The sequence below is a fragment of the Peromyscus eremicus genome, chromosome 4 (genome assembly GCF_949786415.1).
Source record: "Peromyscus eremicus chromosome 4, PerEre_H2_v1, whole genome shotgun sequence".
Classification (NCBI taxonomy): domain Eukaryota; kingdom Metazoa; phylum Chordata; class Mammalia; order Rodentia; family Cricetidae; genus Peromyscus; species Peromyscus eremicus.
In genome coordinates this window covers 101,499,023-101,513,730 of record NC_081419.1, presented here as the reverse complement: position 1 = coordinate 101,513,730, position 14,708 = coordinate 101,499,023, and the positions used below count along the sequence as shown (strand labels likewise).

The 14,708-nt window shown below is 46.4% G+C and overlaps 1 protein-coding gene across 4 annotated transcripts in view; it reads left to right on the top strand.

Annotated features, from left to right (window-relative positions):
- Nphp1 (nephrocystin 1) overlaps positions 1-14,479 on the top strand; it is a 50,757-nt gene extending 36,278 nt beyond the window's left edge. For all 4 annotated transcript variants that reach the window (XM_059261376.1, XM_059261375.1, XM_059261374.1 and 1 more), the window contains exons 16-20: positions 1,391-1,490; positions 7,324-7,436; positions 9,440-9,513; positions 12,330-12,374; positions 14,018-14,479. In XM_059261376.1, coding sequence (XP_059117359.1) covers positions 1,391-1,490; positions 7,324-7,436; positions 9,440-9,513; positions 12,330-12,374; positions 14,018-14,290 — 605 coding nt within the window. In that variant the 3' untranslated portion in view covers positions 14,291-14,479. The remainder of the gene's footprint in view (positions 1-1,390; positions 1,491-7,323; positions 7,437-9,439; positions 9,514-12,329; positions 12,375-14,017) is intronic.
- Positions 14,480-14,708: the final 229 nt, after the last annotated feature.

Below are 14,708 nucleotides of genomic sequence, written 5' to 3'. Positions count from 1 at the left end.
AAGAGACACCATGACCACGGCGACTCTTACAAAGGGAAACATTTAATTGGGGCTGGCTTATAGTTCAGAGGTTTAGTCCATTATCATCATGGCGGGAAGCATGGTGGTGTGCAGGCAGACATGGTGCTGGAAAAGAGCTGAGAGTTCTACCTCTTGATCCACAGACAATAGGAAGTGATCTATCACACTGGGCATAGCTTAAGCATAGGAGACCTCAGAACCCACCCCCCCAGTGACACACTTCCTCCAACAAGGATGCAACTTTTCCAGCAAGCCACACTTCCCAATAGTGCCACTCTCTTTGGGGGCCATTTTCTCTGAAACCACCACAGTAGTCCATCATGGAAGGAAGTCAGGGCAGGACTCAAACAGGGCAGGAGCCTGTTGCCTACTGGCTTGCTTCTCATGGCATGCTCAGCCTGCTTTCTTATAAAACTCAGGACCACCAGCCCAGGGGTAGCCCCACCCACAATGGGCTGGACCTTCCCCCATCAATCACTGATTAAGAAAATGCCATATAGGCTTGCCTGCAACCTGACCTTTTGTTTTGTTTGGTTTTTGGTTTTTGATTTTTTGGTTTTGTCGAGACCAGGTCTCTCTGTAGCTTTGGAGCCTTTCCTGGAACTCAGTCTGTAGACCGACTGGTCTCGAACTCACAGAGATCCGCCTGTCTCTGCCTCCCAAGTGCTGAGATTAAAGGCGTGCGCCACCACTGCCCAACTACAACCTGATCTTATGGAGACATTTTCTCAACTGAGGTTCCCATCTCTCAGATGACTCTAGCTTGTGTCAAGTTGACATAAAACTGCCAGCATAATACTTGTGACAAATATAGAATGAGAAGGAAAAGCTAATTCAAAGGATATTTGAATGCATGTCAGGTTGCCCTCCAAAAGAAACTGAGTGCCCTTAATACCATCCACCCAGCAGTGTGCTGGAGAAGCAGGAAAATGGACAGTAAGACAGATAGATATGGTCCTTCCTCATAGAGTGTGAGTCCACAGACATGCAGTACCTTGGCACTCCTCCACCATCTTGGTCCTGGCTTGGTGCTCCTGACCCTTGCCACTGCCCCACAGTGCAGGGTCCCACCTTTGAGAAGAGACAGGGCTTTGGAGTCTGTGGATCTGTTGGGTTTACCTGGAGCCAGGTGTGTTTTGTCAGCTCCCTTTCTTCATGTCACAGAGCACCCATCACAGTGGCCTGTGAGGTACCCTCTCGAGACACATAGGCATTCATGTCAAGACAGGCTCACAGAAGCTGGGTGGGTGACCACTGCCTTTCATGCAATCCAGCACCACTGGCTATAAGATTGTCATGGAATACTTGTTTAAATGAACACTGTCCCAGGCACTTAAGCTCTGTCTCCACGTTCCTGATGTCTTCGTAGCCCAGGGCAGTGTTTTCCGTCAGATGATAAGCATGCGGAGGCAGCCTCAGCTGCTGGTGAAGCTGCGGTCTCTGAACAGGAGGTCCAGGGCCATGCTCAGGTGAGTGGCTGGCCTGACTCTCTCGGGCATAACTGGGGTGGGGGCCTCTTGCCTGACTTTCATCAGTTGCTCTTTGTGTCTTTGAGTACTCAGCTGAAATCCATACAGGCAATAGAGTAGTAATAAAGCTTCGATTCACTTCTTCTCCAGTTAGCTCAAAGGGTAGATGTAAGGCCAGGGGAGACGGCTCAGTGGTTAAGAGCACTGGCTGCTCTTGCAGAGGACCTGGGTTTGTTTCCCAGCACCCATGTCAGGCAGCTCACAGCCATCCATAACTCCATCTCCAGGGGCTCCCCTGGGTGCCTGCACAAGTGTGATACACACATATATACACCTAAGTTGTATTTTTTTAATGAAGCATAATGTCTTTTTTTTAAGATTTTTTTAAAATTTATGTATATAGTGTTCTGCCTGCATGTATTCCTGCACACCAGAAGAGGGCACCAGATCTCATTGTAGATGGTTTTGAGACACTGTCTGGTTGCTGGGAATTGAACTCAGGACCTCTGGAAGAGCAGCCAGTGCGCTTAACCTCTGAGCCATTCTCCAGCCCTAACCTAAGGGACCTGCTTTTCCATGTCAGGGTTAAGAAGACTAATTAATGTGTAGTAAAATTCCCTTTTGATCAAGCAGTTCTCAAGTCTTGACAAATGTACATGATGGTGTAATAGTCCCTGCATTCTCATTCTCTCATTGAAAAAAGCTCTCTCATGTCGATGGGCGCCCCAGCCCCAGCCGAAGCAGCCACTCATATGTCTTCTTCCTTGACACCTCTCTTTTCCAGACTGTCATGAATGGTACTGTGTAGACTCGGAGTCTGGTTTCTTTCACTCAGCAAAATGCACTGGAGGCTCAGCCCGGCTGTGGGTGTGTTGGTAACTTGGTCCTTTTCATTCTAAATGGTGTTTCTAGATCTGATCAGTCAGGGGTCAAACTTCCCCAAATACTTGCATATAATGTTTACATACAGTGCATCTGTCTACATTCCTTGATGGCACAAATGCCTAGGAATGGAGTTACTAGCTCATATTGTGTCGCCTTAACTTGATAAGAAGCTGCCAGACTGTTGTCCATATGACTGTGCCGTTTACATTGCCTAGCAACGCATCCGTTTCAGTTACTGGGCATTCTTGACAGCAGTCGATATTATCTTTTTTTTTTTTTTGGATGGACCATTCTGATGTGAGAAATGTTTACCCCTGTTGTTTTAACTTGAATTTCCTTGGGGTGATGATTTTACATGAGTGATATGTATCTCAGATCTGCCAATGCCTCACTCAGTGCCCTGTAGTCATGTAAGCATCTCTCCCAGGATCCCAAACTTTAAAACAATGTCAGCCCTACAAAGCTGCAATAAGACTTAATAAAAGGAAGCATATAAAAACCATTAGCCTATATTTATAATGTGTGACACACACCCAAACATAGTGGTGCTCGCTGTATGTGCTAGTGTAATCATTTTCTGCATAGGTAAATGTAAATGCCGTTCCAGGGTTTGTTCAAATGAGCATATGTGTTAGCTGGTAAGATCAGGGAATTTAAATAGGCCTTGAAGGGCCGAAGGGGTGTGACTGTGGGGCACATAGGGAGCCAGGGGAAGGGAAAAATACATATAGGGCGGAGCCTGCTGCAGAGGGCCACCCTGCCAGGACCTGCTTTCTGCTCACCAGTCAACAGGAGGTGGGGAAGAGGTGCCAGAAAGATGGCTCACAGGTCAAGGTGCTTGCTGCTAAGTCTGACCATCTGAGCTTGATTCCCAGGGTCTACGAGGTGAAGGAGAGAAACAACTCCTAAAGGTGGTCTTCTTTTCCCTGCGTACATGCTATGGCATGCACATACCCACACACACAACCAGTGAATGGTATGGTTTTCAAATTTGTAATGAAGTAGGGAAGTGAAAGGAGGCTTGGTCTGCCCCTCGAGCGTAGCTGTCTTCAGCCCAGGTTGGGCTGTCAGTCCAGACAGCCCTTGTTCTAGCCTCCTGCTGAAATGTGAGGTATACTTACAGTTCAGTCTGTCAGCAACCATTAATAATATGTTCGTGGGTCTTAGTTACTCTTGGCTTTCTTTTATTTTTTCCTCCTTAGATATCCATAGAGCCTCTAATCCACCCTCCCCTACTTTTGGCCAGTCTTATTTGAAAAATTGTTCCTTTTCAAGGTGAAGAAAACAAAAGCCTCACAGTAGCAGCCTTTGTAAGAGAACTGTCTGTCTTCATCCTTCTTATTGCTGCTGCCCACTGCTCAGCTGCGGCCAGACTCCAGCTGTTAATGCTGCTTCCTTGGCTCAAATTCTGCTTCTCAGATACACTTTACTGTCTCAGGATCAAACTGGCCTGTGAGGTCGGGAAGGCAACCATCTGTCTGAAGTGCCGAACACTGCCCTGTGTTGTGGGGTCATGAGCAAGAGTCCTTAGTCCCTGCCCCCCAGATGTCAGGGACCCACCTTACAGTGTGCGCCTCACAGTAGGCACAGAAACAGATGTGTGACGTGATTTCCAAGTAGAGCTCTTCCTGCTTGTGTGTCCTCTTGTGCTTCTCAGAGATTTCACTCCCGCTGTCCCCAGCCTCTCCTGCCTGTCTGCTGTGTGGACCCACAGACTTGAGCTGTGTCTGGAAATTGCCATTCTACTTTGAGCACCCTGTGGGTGTGAGCCAAGCACTGGCTGGCTCTCATGGAAACCAGGCCATGCATGCATGGACTGTCTGGGCCCAGAGGATTATGGGCTGTGAGACTTGTGCTGTGGGTTCAAAGTGAGAGACTGGGCACCAGCATGTGAGCTTTACACACAGTTCTCCGAGCTTCCACACCAGGGAAGGGAAGACAGGCAGGGTTGTCCTGTTCAGCATCCTCACTGCCCTAACAAGCCACTCTCCATGGGTGCCAGAAGGGTATGACACCTTCCACATTATTCTCCCCTTTCAAAGGTATATCCCACTTCTAGCCCCACCTTCCCCTGCTGACCAGCTTCATCCCTGTTTAAGTACAGTTCTGTTTTACTCAGTGGCGAGAGATGCTCCATTATGCCAAGACGCATATAACAGTGTAGGCAGAGCCCCTGGCAAGAAGCCCAGTCCGAATTTTCACTGATGCCCATTTTCCCCTAAGACCCAGCTCCAGCTTGCTTATGGCCCCTCACCCATCCAGCAGTTTTGCATAGGCCCTAGGTATGTATCATTTGTATATCAGAAGACATGAAGATACAAAGTGCAGACCCACTTCTTCTGGGTTCTCGAAACAGAGTTTCTCTGTGTAACAGCCCTGGCTGTCTTGCAGCTTGCTCTGTAGATCAGGCTGGCCTTGAACTCAGAGATCTGCCTGCCTCTGGCCCCTGAGTGTTTGGATTAAAGGCATGCACCACCACCACCACCCGGCTAAGTCCCACTTCTTGAACCAGTTTCTTTGAACAAGGAAGGGCCGTGCACCCCCTGGGCCCATAGCCTCAGTTTGTGGTTGCTGTTACCTGACAGTAACTCCATGTTCAACTCCACCAACACTTGTCCCATTTCCTTTCTTCCTTTTCTCTCTCTCTTTCTTTCTTTCTTTCTTTCTTTCTTTCTTTTTTCTTTTTTTTTTTTTCCTGAGATAGGGTATCTCTACTATGTATCTCTGGCTGTCCTGGAACTCCCTATGAAGGCCAGACTGGCCTTGAACTCACAGAGATCCACCTGCCTCTGCCTCCTGAGTGCTGATATTAAAGGCATGGACCACCCCCAACCCCCACCTGGAGCCATTTTCCAAAGGGGCTTAACTTGATTCAGTCTGACCCAAGGCATACTTCTGTGTCCTGAGGAGAGAGTTCTGAGTTGAAGCTCTCGGGGTCCTGAATGTCAGGAAACACTGGTCCAGAGCAGTGGTCTCTATAATCCCTACGAAGTTACTTTCCTTCATCTGTTTGGTGTTTTCCCATCCCTTTCTCTCTTTCACTTATAGTTTACTCTTATTTAAAGTGTGGTAAGAATGTTATTGCTGGACCCATTCATTTCATTCCCCGCACTCTGTTCCTGTTTGCTGATTTCCAGGTGGAGTTAAAGGAAAGTGTGTTTTCACTTCTTGGGCTCAGCCTTTAGCTTAGAACTTTCTGGTCATCCTAGGTTTGGAAAAAATGAGAAAATTTCTAAGAAAAAAAAAATGAGACACCACTGCCTCATGAAGAAGGGAGGTGGAAGGAAAGGAGTGCCCACACTAAGGAGTGCCCACACTAAGGAGTGCCCACACTAAGGAGTGCCCACACTAAGGAGTGCCCACACTAAGGAGTACCCATGCCCTCCAGACAGATGGAGCAGACAGATCTGTAGGAAAAGGGGGCAATGGAAGGAAGGGTCCACCCCTTCCCCTGGCAGAATCAGTGACTGGTTCAGCATGAGCCCTGTACTTGGCATACCATGGAGCACTGCCCACAGAGGCCACAGCCGGGTGGAGAATACCCCTAGGAGTCACAGCATAGTGGCATCAGGGCACTGTAAGTGGTCCTCAGCAGTCAGTCCATGAAATCTATCTTGACTTTATACCACATCAATATTTTTTCATGCTCAGTGAACCAAATAGTTCATGTGACTATGGTAAGACACCCTAGAAATGCAGGGATAAGGAGTGGCTGGGGATGCTCATCTCCATTCCATGAAGCTACTTACCCATGGACTCCTTTGCTCCTGCACACCAGCCTAATGGCCACACCCATCTCCTCTTCCAACCAGCCAGAAGCCTGAGCATCACCTGTGTGATCATTGTCCCTTCTAAAATTCACTAGATATTAAAATAAAGGGTTAACTATAAAAATTGAGACTAATTTCTTGTAACCTTTGAATTATGTTTTTCCTGCATCTAAAGGAAGCCTCTTATAGATAACATAGTTGAACTTAACTTTTAAAATTCTTTCTTCTAATCTATACATTTTGATTGGGGAGTTTTGATCCACTTACATTTAATATAGTTGCCCATGGGGAGTGCCATCATTTCGTCATTTTTGTTACTTATTTTCTGTATGTCTTGTAACTTTTTTCTTTCATATTGTCTTCCTTTCTGTTTAGTTGATTTTTTTTGCACTGACACTTTTCCATTTCCATTTGTGTATAGTCTGTAGATTGTGTGTGTGTGTGTGTGTGTGTGTGTGTGTGTGTGTGTGTATGTGTGTGTGTGTGTTTACCATGGAAATTTTTTTTACATATTGTACCACAAAGTTGTAATAATCTATTTTAAACTAGTACCATCTAAACTTTAATATTAAATTTTTTTGAGCCCTTGCTATATACTAGACACTATATTAAATGCTACACTTGCTTCATTTTAATCCTTTCAGTAACCTGAAATTTCGGTATTACTCTTGGCATCCAACAAATAAAGAAACAAAAGCACACAGAGAGTGATTAATTAATCCCTCGTCTGACTGCTAGGAAGTAGCAAAGTCAGGATTCATTTCAGGTCTGTCCCGCCTCCTGTGTCCCACCCAGCCCATGAACAGTCTGAACTGGCATTTCCTCTTCTTCCACCACATCAGGCTTGGCAGCAACATGCTTTTGTTCAAGCTTGTAGCTCACTAGTCCCTTTCAAAAACAACACATTAATGACTTTCCTTTTTATTTGACATTTAACACGGGTGTGTACGCTAGCGTAGAAGCACAAGCATGCAGCCCAGTGCTGAGATATAAAAGTGTGTATCTGGGGAGTCCAGTTATCTCTGGTTTAATGTGCCCAAGTTGTGATAAAAGCTGTAAAATCTTTTTTCCAATAATAAAGTAAAACTTGGAACTGTTTGTTCAAGTCATACCTAGAAGAAAAAACCCAGTAGGTTGGATTGAAAGGGTCTGTTTAATGAATGCCTCTCTTCTGTTAGCCTGCTGCCAGAAACCTTGGTGGGAAGTATGTGCTGCACTCATATACTGATATTTTACCGACAAATTCTTGGAGATGTGCTTCTGAGAGACAGGGCGAACCTACAAAGTGCTGGTAAGTTTGGGCTGTTCCCTGTGCTAATGCTGTAACCCTGGAAGGTATATAGCTGTACCTGCCTGTACCTCCTGCCTACAGATGTGCTGGCGTCAGCACATCACTTAGGAGCAGCTTTGTGAGCTCACATGTAGTCAGTTCTTTCCCACTGCTTTTCCATTCTGGGACTTTCAGATCCTGAGCCTGGGTAGAAACACTTTCCTTTTCGGGCTTGGAATCACCTGTTTTCACCTGTGACTTATGCATGCCATCTTTTTCAGGAAGAAACCAGAGTCATGCCAAATAGCTGTTCTTAAAATATTGAAGTGTGTCCGTGGGTTACAAGTCAGTAAATCAAATAGTGCTCTAGTTTCTATGCACTGTTTTTATCCTTGGTATTTCTCTTTAATTTTATGTATGTGTAGTGGATGTGCAAGGGTGCACATGAATGCACATGGGTGTTGAGGTCCAAGCTTAGTATTCGGCATCTTTTTATCCCTACCTTATTCACTGAGGGAGGGCCTCAGCTGAGCCCGGAGCTCTCCCCTACAGCTCGCCTGGCTAGTTCTAGGATCCACTCTCTACTGGAATATAGGTAGGCTGTTAGGCCCCACTGGCATTTGCATGGGTTCTGGAAAGAGCAAACGCAGGTCCTCATATTTGTACGGCATATGCTTTCACCGTTCAACCATGTCCCCAATCTTGGTCATTTGTTTGGAGTTCAAAACTTTTTTCCAAGTAAAAAATTAAAAATAATTTTAAAAATCAACAAACTGTCATACATGAATGAACTACCAAAAGGAGCGCACGTGCTATAAGAATTTAGCCCCAAAGTAAAACATCCTAATTCTTTTGTGTATCACCCAAACTAGAAATCAGTGTGTCCAGATACCTGTTGCCTGCTGGGTCTATGATGTTGTGCCATTGTGTGATGAATGAAGTAAGTATGGTTGTATCCACCCTAATGGAGCAACCAGGCTTCAAAATAAAATAACACACGCCCTTTAGCCTTTTAGAATAATTGGTCATAAGGAAACTTCACAGAGAGAACATGCACCGAGAAGACCTGAATTGATGTGCAGCAAGAAGAAAGGCTTCCATGAGCAGATGATATCAAAGATGAAACCTGACAAGGGATTAAACCCGTGGGGAGATGTGTGAGAGAATCATTTCTGATTAGAGTAACCGATGTGCCTGGAGGTCCAAGACAAGAAAATGCATGGATGCTGGCGTGATCGAAGTTGAGGGCAGGCAGGCATGGATGGAGCAGGAGCAGGGCAGCCCGGTGATGCTCACACTGTGGACAGTTATGTTCCCTGTTAGAGAGGAGTCTACACCAGCATCTTCCCCAGTAATATAGAACAAAGTCAAAAGAGGCACAGAAACGTCCACAGAAATATTCATGACTCCAGGGAGTGACTCTCGGGCTTCAACCATCACGTGCCCTTGGTGTTAACAACTTGGAACCTTCACCAGGGTCACTGCTCAAAAGCAGGCTTCCTGGTGTTCCTAGAGGCAAGGAGGCTGTTCTCTCTGTGGTTCTCTACTGAAGCACAGGATTGGGGAACATACTGCTCTTGGCGTTTCAGAAACAAATGCTACTGCTTGAACATGTCTCTTTCAAAATTCCTGGGGTGCCACTATGACAGTCTTAAGAGGAAGGGCCTTTGAGAGGTAATCAGGGCAAGAGCAGTGCCCATGACCCTGTGAGTGGATGTAGGTGTCTTTGTAGAGGGCTTGATGCAGCGAATTCTAACTGCCCTTCTACCTTCTTCCACGCTCTTCTACAGAGGACACAGTATGGCCACCCTCATTGGACACCCCATTTCAGAACTTCCTAGATGTAGAGACACAGAAAAATTAAAGGGGACAGCTTTGAGCCTCTGAACCCTCCTGGAAGTCAAAGTGTGTAAAAGTGTTATCAGCAAATAATTGGCATAATACTTTTAACCTGAATACATATTCTGAGATCAGATACAGTAAAATGTGAATGAAGTTTGAACTCTTCCTGATGTGTGTTTCAGATTTGATTAGTCATCCAGTGCTGGCCACCTTCCCTATGCTCCTGGAGCAGCCCGACGTGATGGATGCTCTCAGGGTGGGTACCACGTGCTATGATAAAACCTGCTGTAACCCGGTGTTTCCCAGTTCCTGCTCGTTGTCTAGCTACCTCAGTTTCATCCTTCTAAGCATAATGAATATTACTCCCCAGGGGCTACCTTTCCTGATGCAGGGGGACTGCTGAGGTCAGCACTGGACTTTCTGGCCTGTTATATTCTTCCATGTAAGATGCCCAAGAGGGTGCTCTAAGAGCCAAACTCCAGAGCAGTCTGTGGACAGCGAGCTGAACTTTCAGGAGAGTCAGGGTGAACATAACATCCTTTAATTGAATTCAGCATACTGTGCTATCTGAAATATAGGCTGGATGTTAAAGTGAACAGTTTGAAATCTCTGATTTGGGGCTAAATTTGAATTTCCAAAACCACTGTCTTATGTGTCTCAGCCTGAAGCTTTAGTGTCAACAAAGAGAGAAACCTTGTGACCATGCAAGGCTCATACACGGATAATATGGTAGGTGCCATGGCCAGGTTTGTTTTGGAAGCCTCAGAGATTTAAGGAAAGCAGCACATGATGATCAGAACTCGGTCTCATTAAAGATCCTTAGGTGAAAGGGACCTAGTGAAAGGCTGGGGCCACAGTTTGACCTGTTGACAGGGATGAAGGCACAGGTGTGGGAGGATCAGCAGAAACCCTTTGAGGCAGATTGGATCCAATTTGGCGTGATATATGGGGAGGAGCCATGAGTGATCAAGACCAGAGGCTGCATGTGGAGATCGAGGAAGGCAGGGAGTGCTGGGTGACCAGGACATTTCACTGAAGGATGATTCTTCTGGCAGTGCAGAGAGGCAGAACAACACATGTCCAGCAGGACTGTGGCCATGTCAGTTGAAATTCTTGCTGAGAGTAATGTCATGAGACAGGGAAGCATAAGCTCCCTTTTATAGGTTCTTTGTCTTATAGGTAAAGAATTTTAGAACAGACCCAGAAGGAAACTTGAGGACAGTTTTATTAGGTTTTATTCATGAAGTAAGCTGTGTCCGGTGTTGTTTGACATAGCTTTCTTGAAGAGCATAGCAGAACTCCAAAAGGGAAGCCATGGTCCAGTTACAATCCCAATTGCGGTACAACCTTTAGAACAGTGGGGCTTTTATGGTTGAAGATGAGTTTGCCAGTTTTAATATCAGAGGGACCTGCAAGAGCAGAGCAAGAATATTTTCATATTGGATTCTGAGAGACAAAAACAACAGGACCAGCAGGCTGAGGATCTCGGCCGATGCAGGGGGAGGGAGTTGGAAGAGGGAGAGGGCCAGGTGTACTTTATAAGTCAGAGGTCAAGAAAGCAGGCAGGCTTCATAGCGGAGGTCTGAGAAGCAGTAGGGTGTCTTTAGAAAAGGGTTGTTCCTCACTCATGGTAGTCATCCAGCGTGACTCCATTCCATAGTTACCCAAGGACGAAGGCTGGTGAAAGCCCTCTTCTCTTCTAGAACCATCTGGAATGAGTAGCTTTCTCTTTTGCTGTTTGTCCCTGCAGGAAAAGGTGAAGGTTGACCTTGGGATTTCCACTGTCTTTGTCTCAAGAGCCTTCTGCTCTCATTTCATTGGCCAGAACCAGGCATGTGATCCTCTTAACTTGAAGGGAGCTGGGAAAGATAGGCTTCTGTTTGATTCAGAAGGAAAGGATTGGGTCTTGGTGAGGGGGTAGTGACCTCCCCCCCCACACACACACATGCTTTCTGTCCCCACTGAGTCCCTCTGTGTGAAATCCTGCACTGCTTTCTGTGGGCTAAAAGCTAAGGTTGAGTCTTCACACCTGACTGACAAACAGTTGGCCATTTTCTAGACAGTGAGTCTAAGTTACTAAGTGGCGTTCACATTAAGCCATATTGTCTTTTAAGATTTACATTTGAAGTATGTGAGTCTCCTGGCTTTACTTAGCTGAGTTCAGTTTGTGATTAGTGTTTTAATAATAATGACACCTGGCCTTTTGTAAAAGGCTGTGGCTCTGGACAGGTTCTCTCAACCTAGAGGCAGTAGGTAAAGTTAATTGGGTGGGATGTCACAGTTCCAGGAGGCAGAAATAACCCTGACCATACCAAGACTTCATGGTCAGCCCATCAATACATCCTTTCTCCAGGGGGTGGAAGAAGGGGCCCCTGTCTCAGCACCTTGTGACCATAGGCACTAGGGCCTGCCCTACCCAGGAAGGGCTGATGCTTTCCGGTTACCTGTAGAGTTAGGTACCAATAGGTAGTTACCTATAAATACATACAAAATCAGTCCTGGACAGTCAGCCTGGAGGCTGGGCACATTCCCCCAGCCTTATGGACTGCCAGGGACTTGCTTTGCCAAGGTGTTCAGTTCATCGCTGTGGGATCTGTTGATCTCTGGCTTCTCTATTTGAAGAAGCTTTTTGTGAAGCCTGTGAACAGGCTGGAAACGTTTACTTGCAAATCGACTTCTCTTGCACATCCCACCCCTTGTCACCAGTGTGTCAGGCAGAGTCCCTGGCGTGGGGCACTTGGCAGGGCTTCCTAATTTTGCTGTCTCACCTCAGAAGCTCATGACTTCTCGGCACTGTGGCTGGCTGGCGCAGACATCTGCTTTACCCATTCTTTCTGTGAGTTGGTTTTACCTTCTAATAACACAGGTTTCTGAGGTGTCCTTTACCAATGTGTCTGCCTTCCCTGTCGGGCTGGTTCTGAGTTACTGGCAGTGGTGTCGCCTCTTGCGTGGTGGACGCTGTGCAGTGATTCTGACCCTGCCCATAACTTAACTACAGGGTGAAGTTGCAGAAGGTGTTGCCAGGACTTGTGGGTGCTCTGACTAATACAGGATTTCTATTTTCTTCTTTAGAGTTCGTGGGCCGAGAAAGAAAGCACACTAAAACGATCAGAAAAGGTAACGATTTTCACACTGACCTCGAGACTGATTTCTCACGCCTTGTAACAAAGCCCCTGCTTCAGTGAGGCAGCCCTGGTTACTCAGCTAGACTCTGCAGGCCATTGTGGCTGCACAAACATAGTCTAAGAAAGCATGTTTGCCCTGAACAGGTCAGTCATTTCAGATCCCTGAATTTGACGTAGTGAAGTAAAGCAGTCTTACAGTTAGCTAGCAGATACCCTTTATTTAAAAAAACAAACAAACAAACAAAAAACCTCTAGCTCTCAACACACATATCAAGTAAAGAGAGGGGGAAAGAAAGCCGGCCCAAGTGGTGGGGTGCACTGAATGGAATGCCTGGGTCAGGCTTCCACAGCTGCAGAAACATGGTCTAGCCAGGCAAGCCTGGCCTTGACCAGTAAGGTGGGATGTCACTGCCAGAATCCACTACACAGAAAATTCAACAGACGTTTTCTGTTTAGGACCAGGTAGTGACTTCAGACAGGCTTTGTAAGGCTCATTGTCTCTCCCACAGTGAGGCTAGTGTCATCGAGAAAAAGCAGCCATAGACAGCGTGTGAAAGCCCAGAGCTCTGTGTTTCTACAAACGTTTGCTTACAAAAGGAGGCCGTGGCCATATTTGGCCTGTAGTTGTGTACTTCTGGCAGGTGCCACATGTGCCCTGGGAGAGCTATATATGCAACCAAAACAAAATTGTAAAAATACTTAAACCACTGAGATTTTCTTTTGAATTTTTTGCATGGTTTCCAAAAGTTAACTTTGTAGATGACATGTTGTGTCCCAATGTCAGAAGGCTGGATACACCTGAAAGTGTTAATTGTTTACAAAAAATGTTAGAGAAAAAAAAAAGAACAAAACTGAAAAAGCCTAAACCCTGGGGCAGGGGGGGATTACATTCACTGGGTCTTCACCTGAGCTTCCGCATGGCCTATGACACTGCACTTTATTTACTTCATCTTCAGTTATGGACCTTTCTAGAACAGCAGTGGGTGAGGTGTGCCTGGGCACTCCATGGGAGCAGCCCACTGCGTGTGGAGGCCTCTGCACGCAGCTGCAGTGTGCTCTGAGAGCCCCCCCCCAGCCTGTTGATGCCCTGTCTGGGGAGGGTCTGATGCCCTTGGGACTGATGAACGAACACTCCTCTCTCCTCCCCAGGAGTCTCCCTGCTTGGGCCTCTTCTGTCCAGCGCCCACAGGATGCCTGGCACTTCTCCCTTTGTTTTGTTTTTTGAATTAAGTTCTTACTAACCAGCCTGGCTGGCCTGGACCCTGTTAAGTAGACTTGCTTGGCCTCGAACTCACGGAGTTCCACCTGCCTCTGCCTCCTGAGTGCTGGGATTAAAGGCGTGCGCCACCATGCCCAGTCCCATTTCTTTCTGACATTGAGACAGTTATTTCTGGCAGACTACAATCCAGCTAAGTCTACACAGCCACCTTGCATTGTGGTGTGTGTGTATGTGGTGTGTGTGTCTGTGTCTGTGTCTGTGTGTCTGTGAGACTAGAGTAGATTGCAACACTCTGGTCTCCTTGATGGAACATATGAAGCTGTCAGTGGCAGCTTAGGAGACAGCTGCCAGGATTTTGTCCTCGGAGAGCAATGGCACTGGTCTAGTCATAGTTCCTTTGTGATGTGTTTCCCCAGAGAGACAAAGAGCTCCTGAAGGCCGCGTTCCTCCTGGTCTACCATGACTGTGTGCTCCCTCTTCTGTATTCTACACTGCTGCCCCCGTTCAGGTGGGCCGAGGAAGAGACGGAGACTGCTCGGTGGAAAGCCATTGCTGACTTCCTCAAGCAGAGCAGAGAGAACGAGGGGTCCCTGAAGGCTCTGCTGTCACCAGATGGGGTTCATGAGCCATTTGACCTTTCAGAGCAGACCTACGACTTCTTGGGAGAAATAAGAAAGAACTCAGCCTGATGGTGGCCATGGCTGGTGCTTCCCACTGGACCCCGTGAGCTCCCATGATGACTTGGCTCAAACGACAGAACCAAAAGAAGTGGACTGGTTAGAACTTAGATCATATTCTTTTGTGTACAAATTATATTTTCAAAGAAATGTCTAATAATTTTATTGTATGTAAAACAATAAAATAAATTTTTTAAGGAATACTGTTATAGCTAAGTTTGATTTTTTTTTTCTTCAAAACATTACTAAAGTGTCAATCTGAAGGTACAGATGCCTATGAAAGCAGAGTTTTTATCAAGGGCGAAATTTGTGATTATCCAAGAAAGTGAAAATATAATCAACCACCTGGGAGAAGGTATTTCCAAGTCATAAGACTGATACAAGTTTAGTGTCCAAGGGCAGGGCTTGGTGGTGGAGTGCTTGTCTAGTA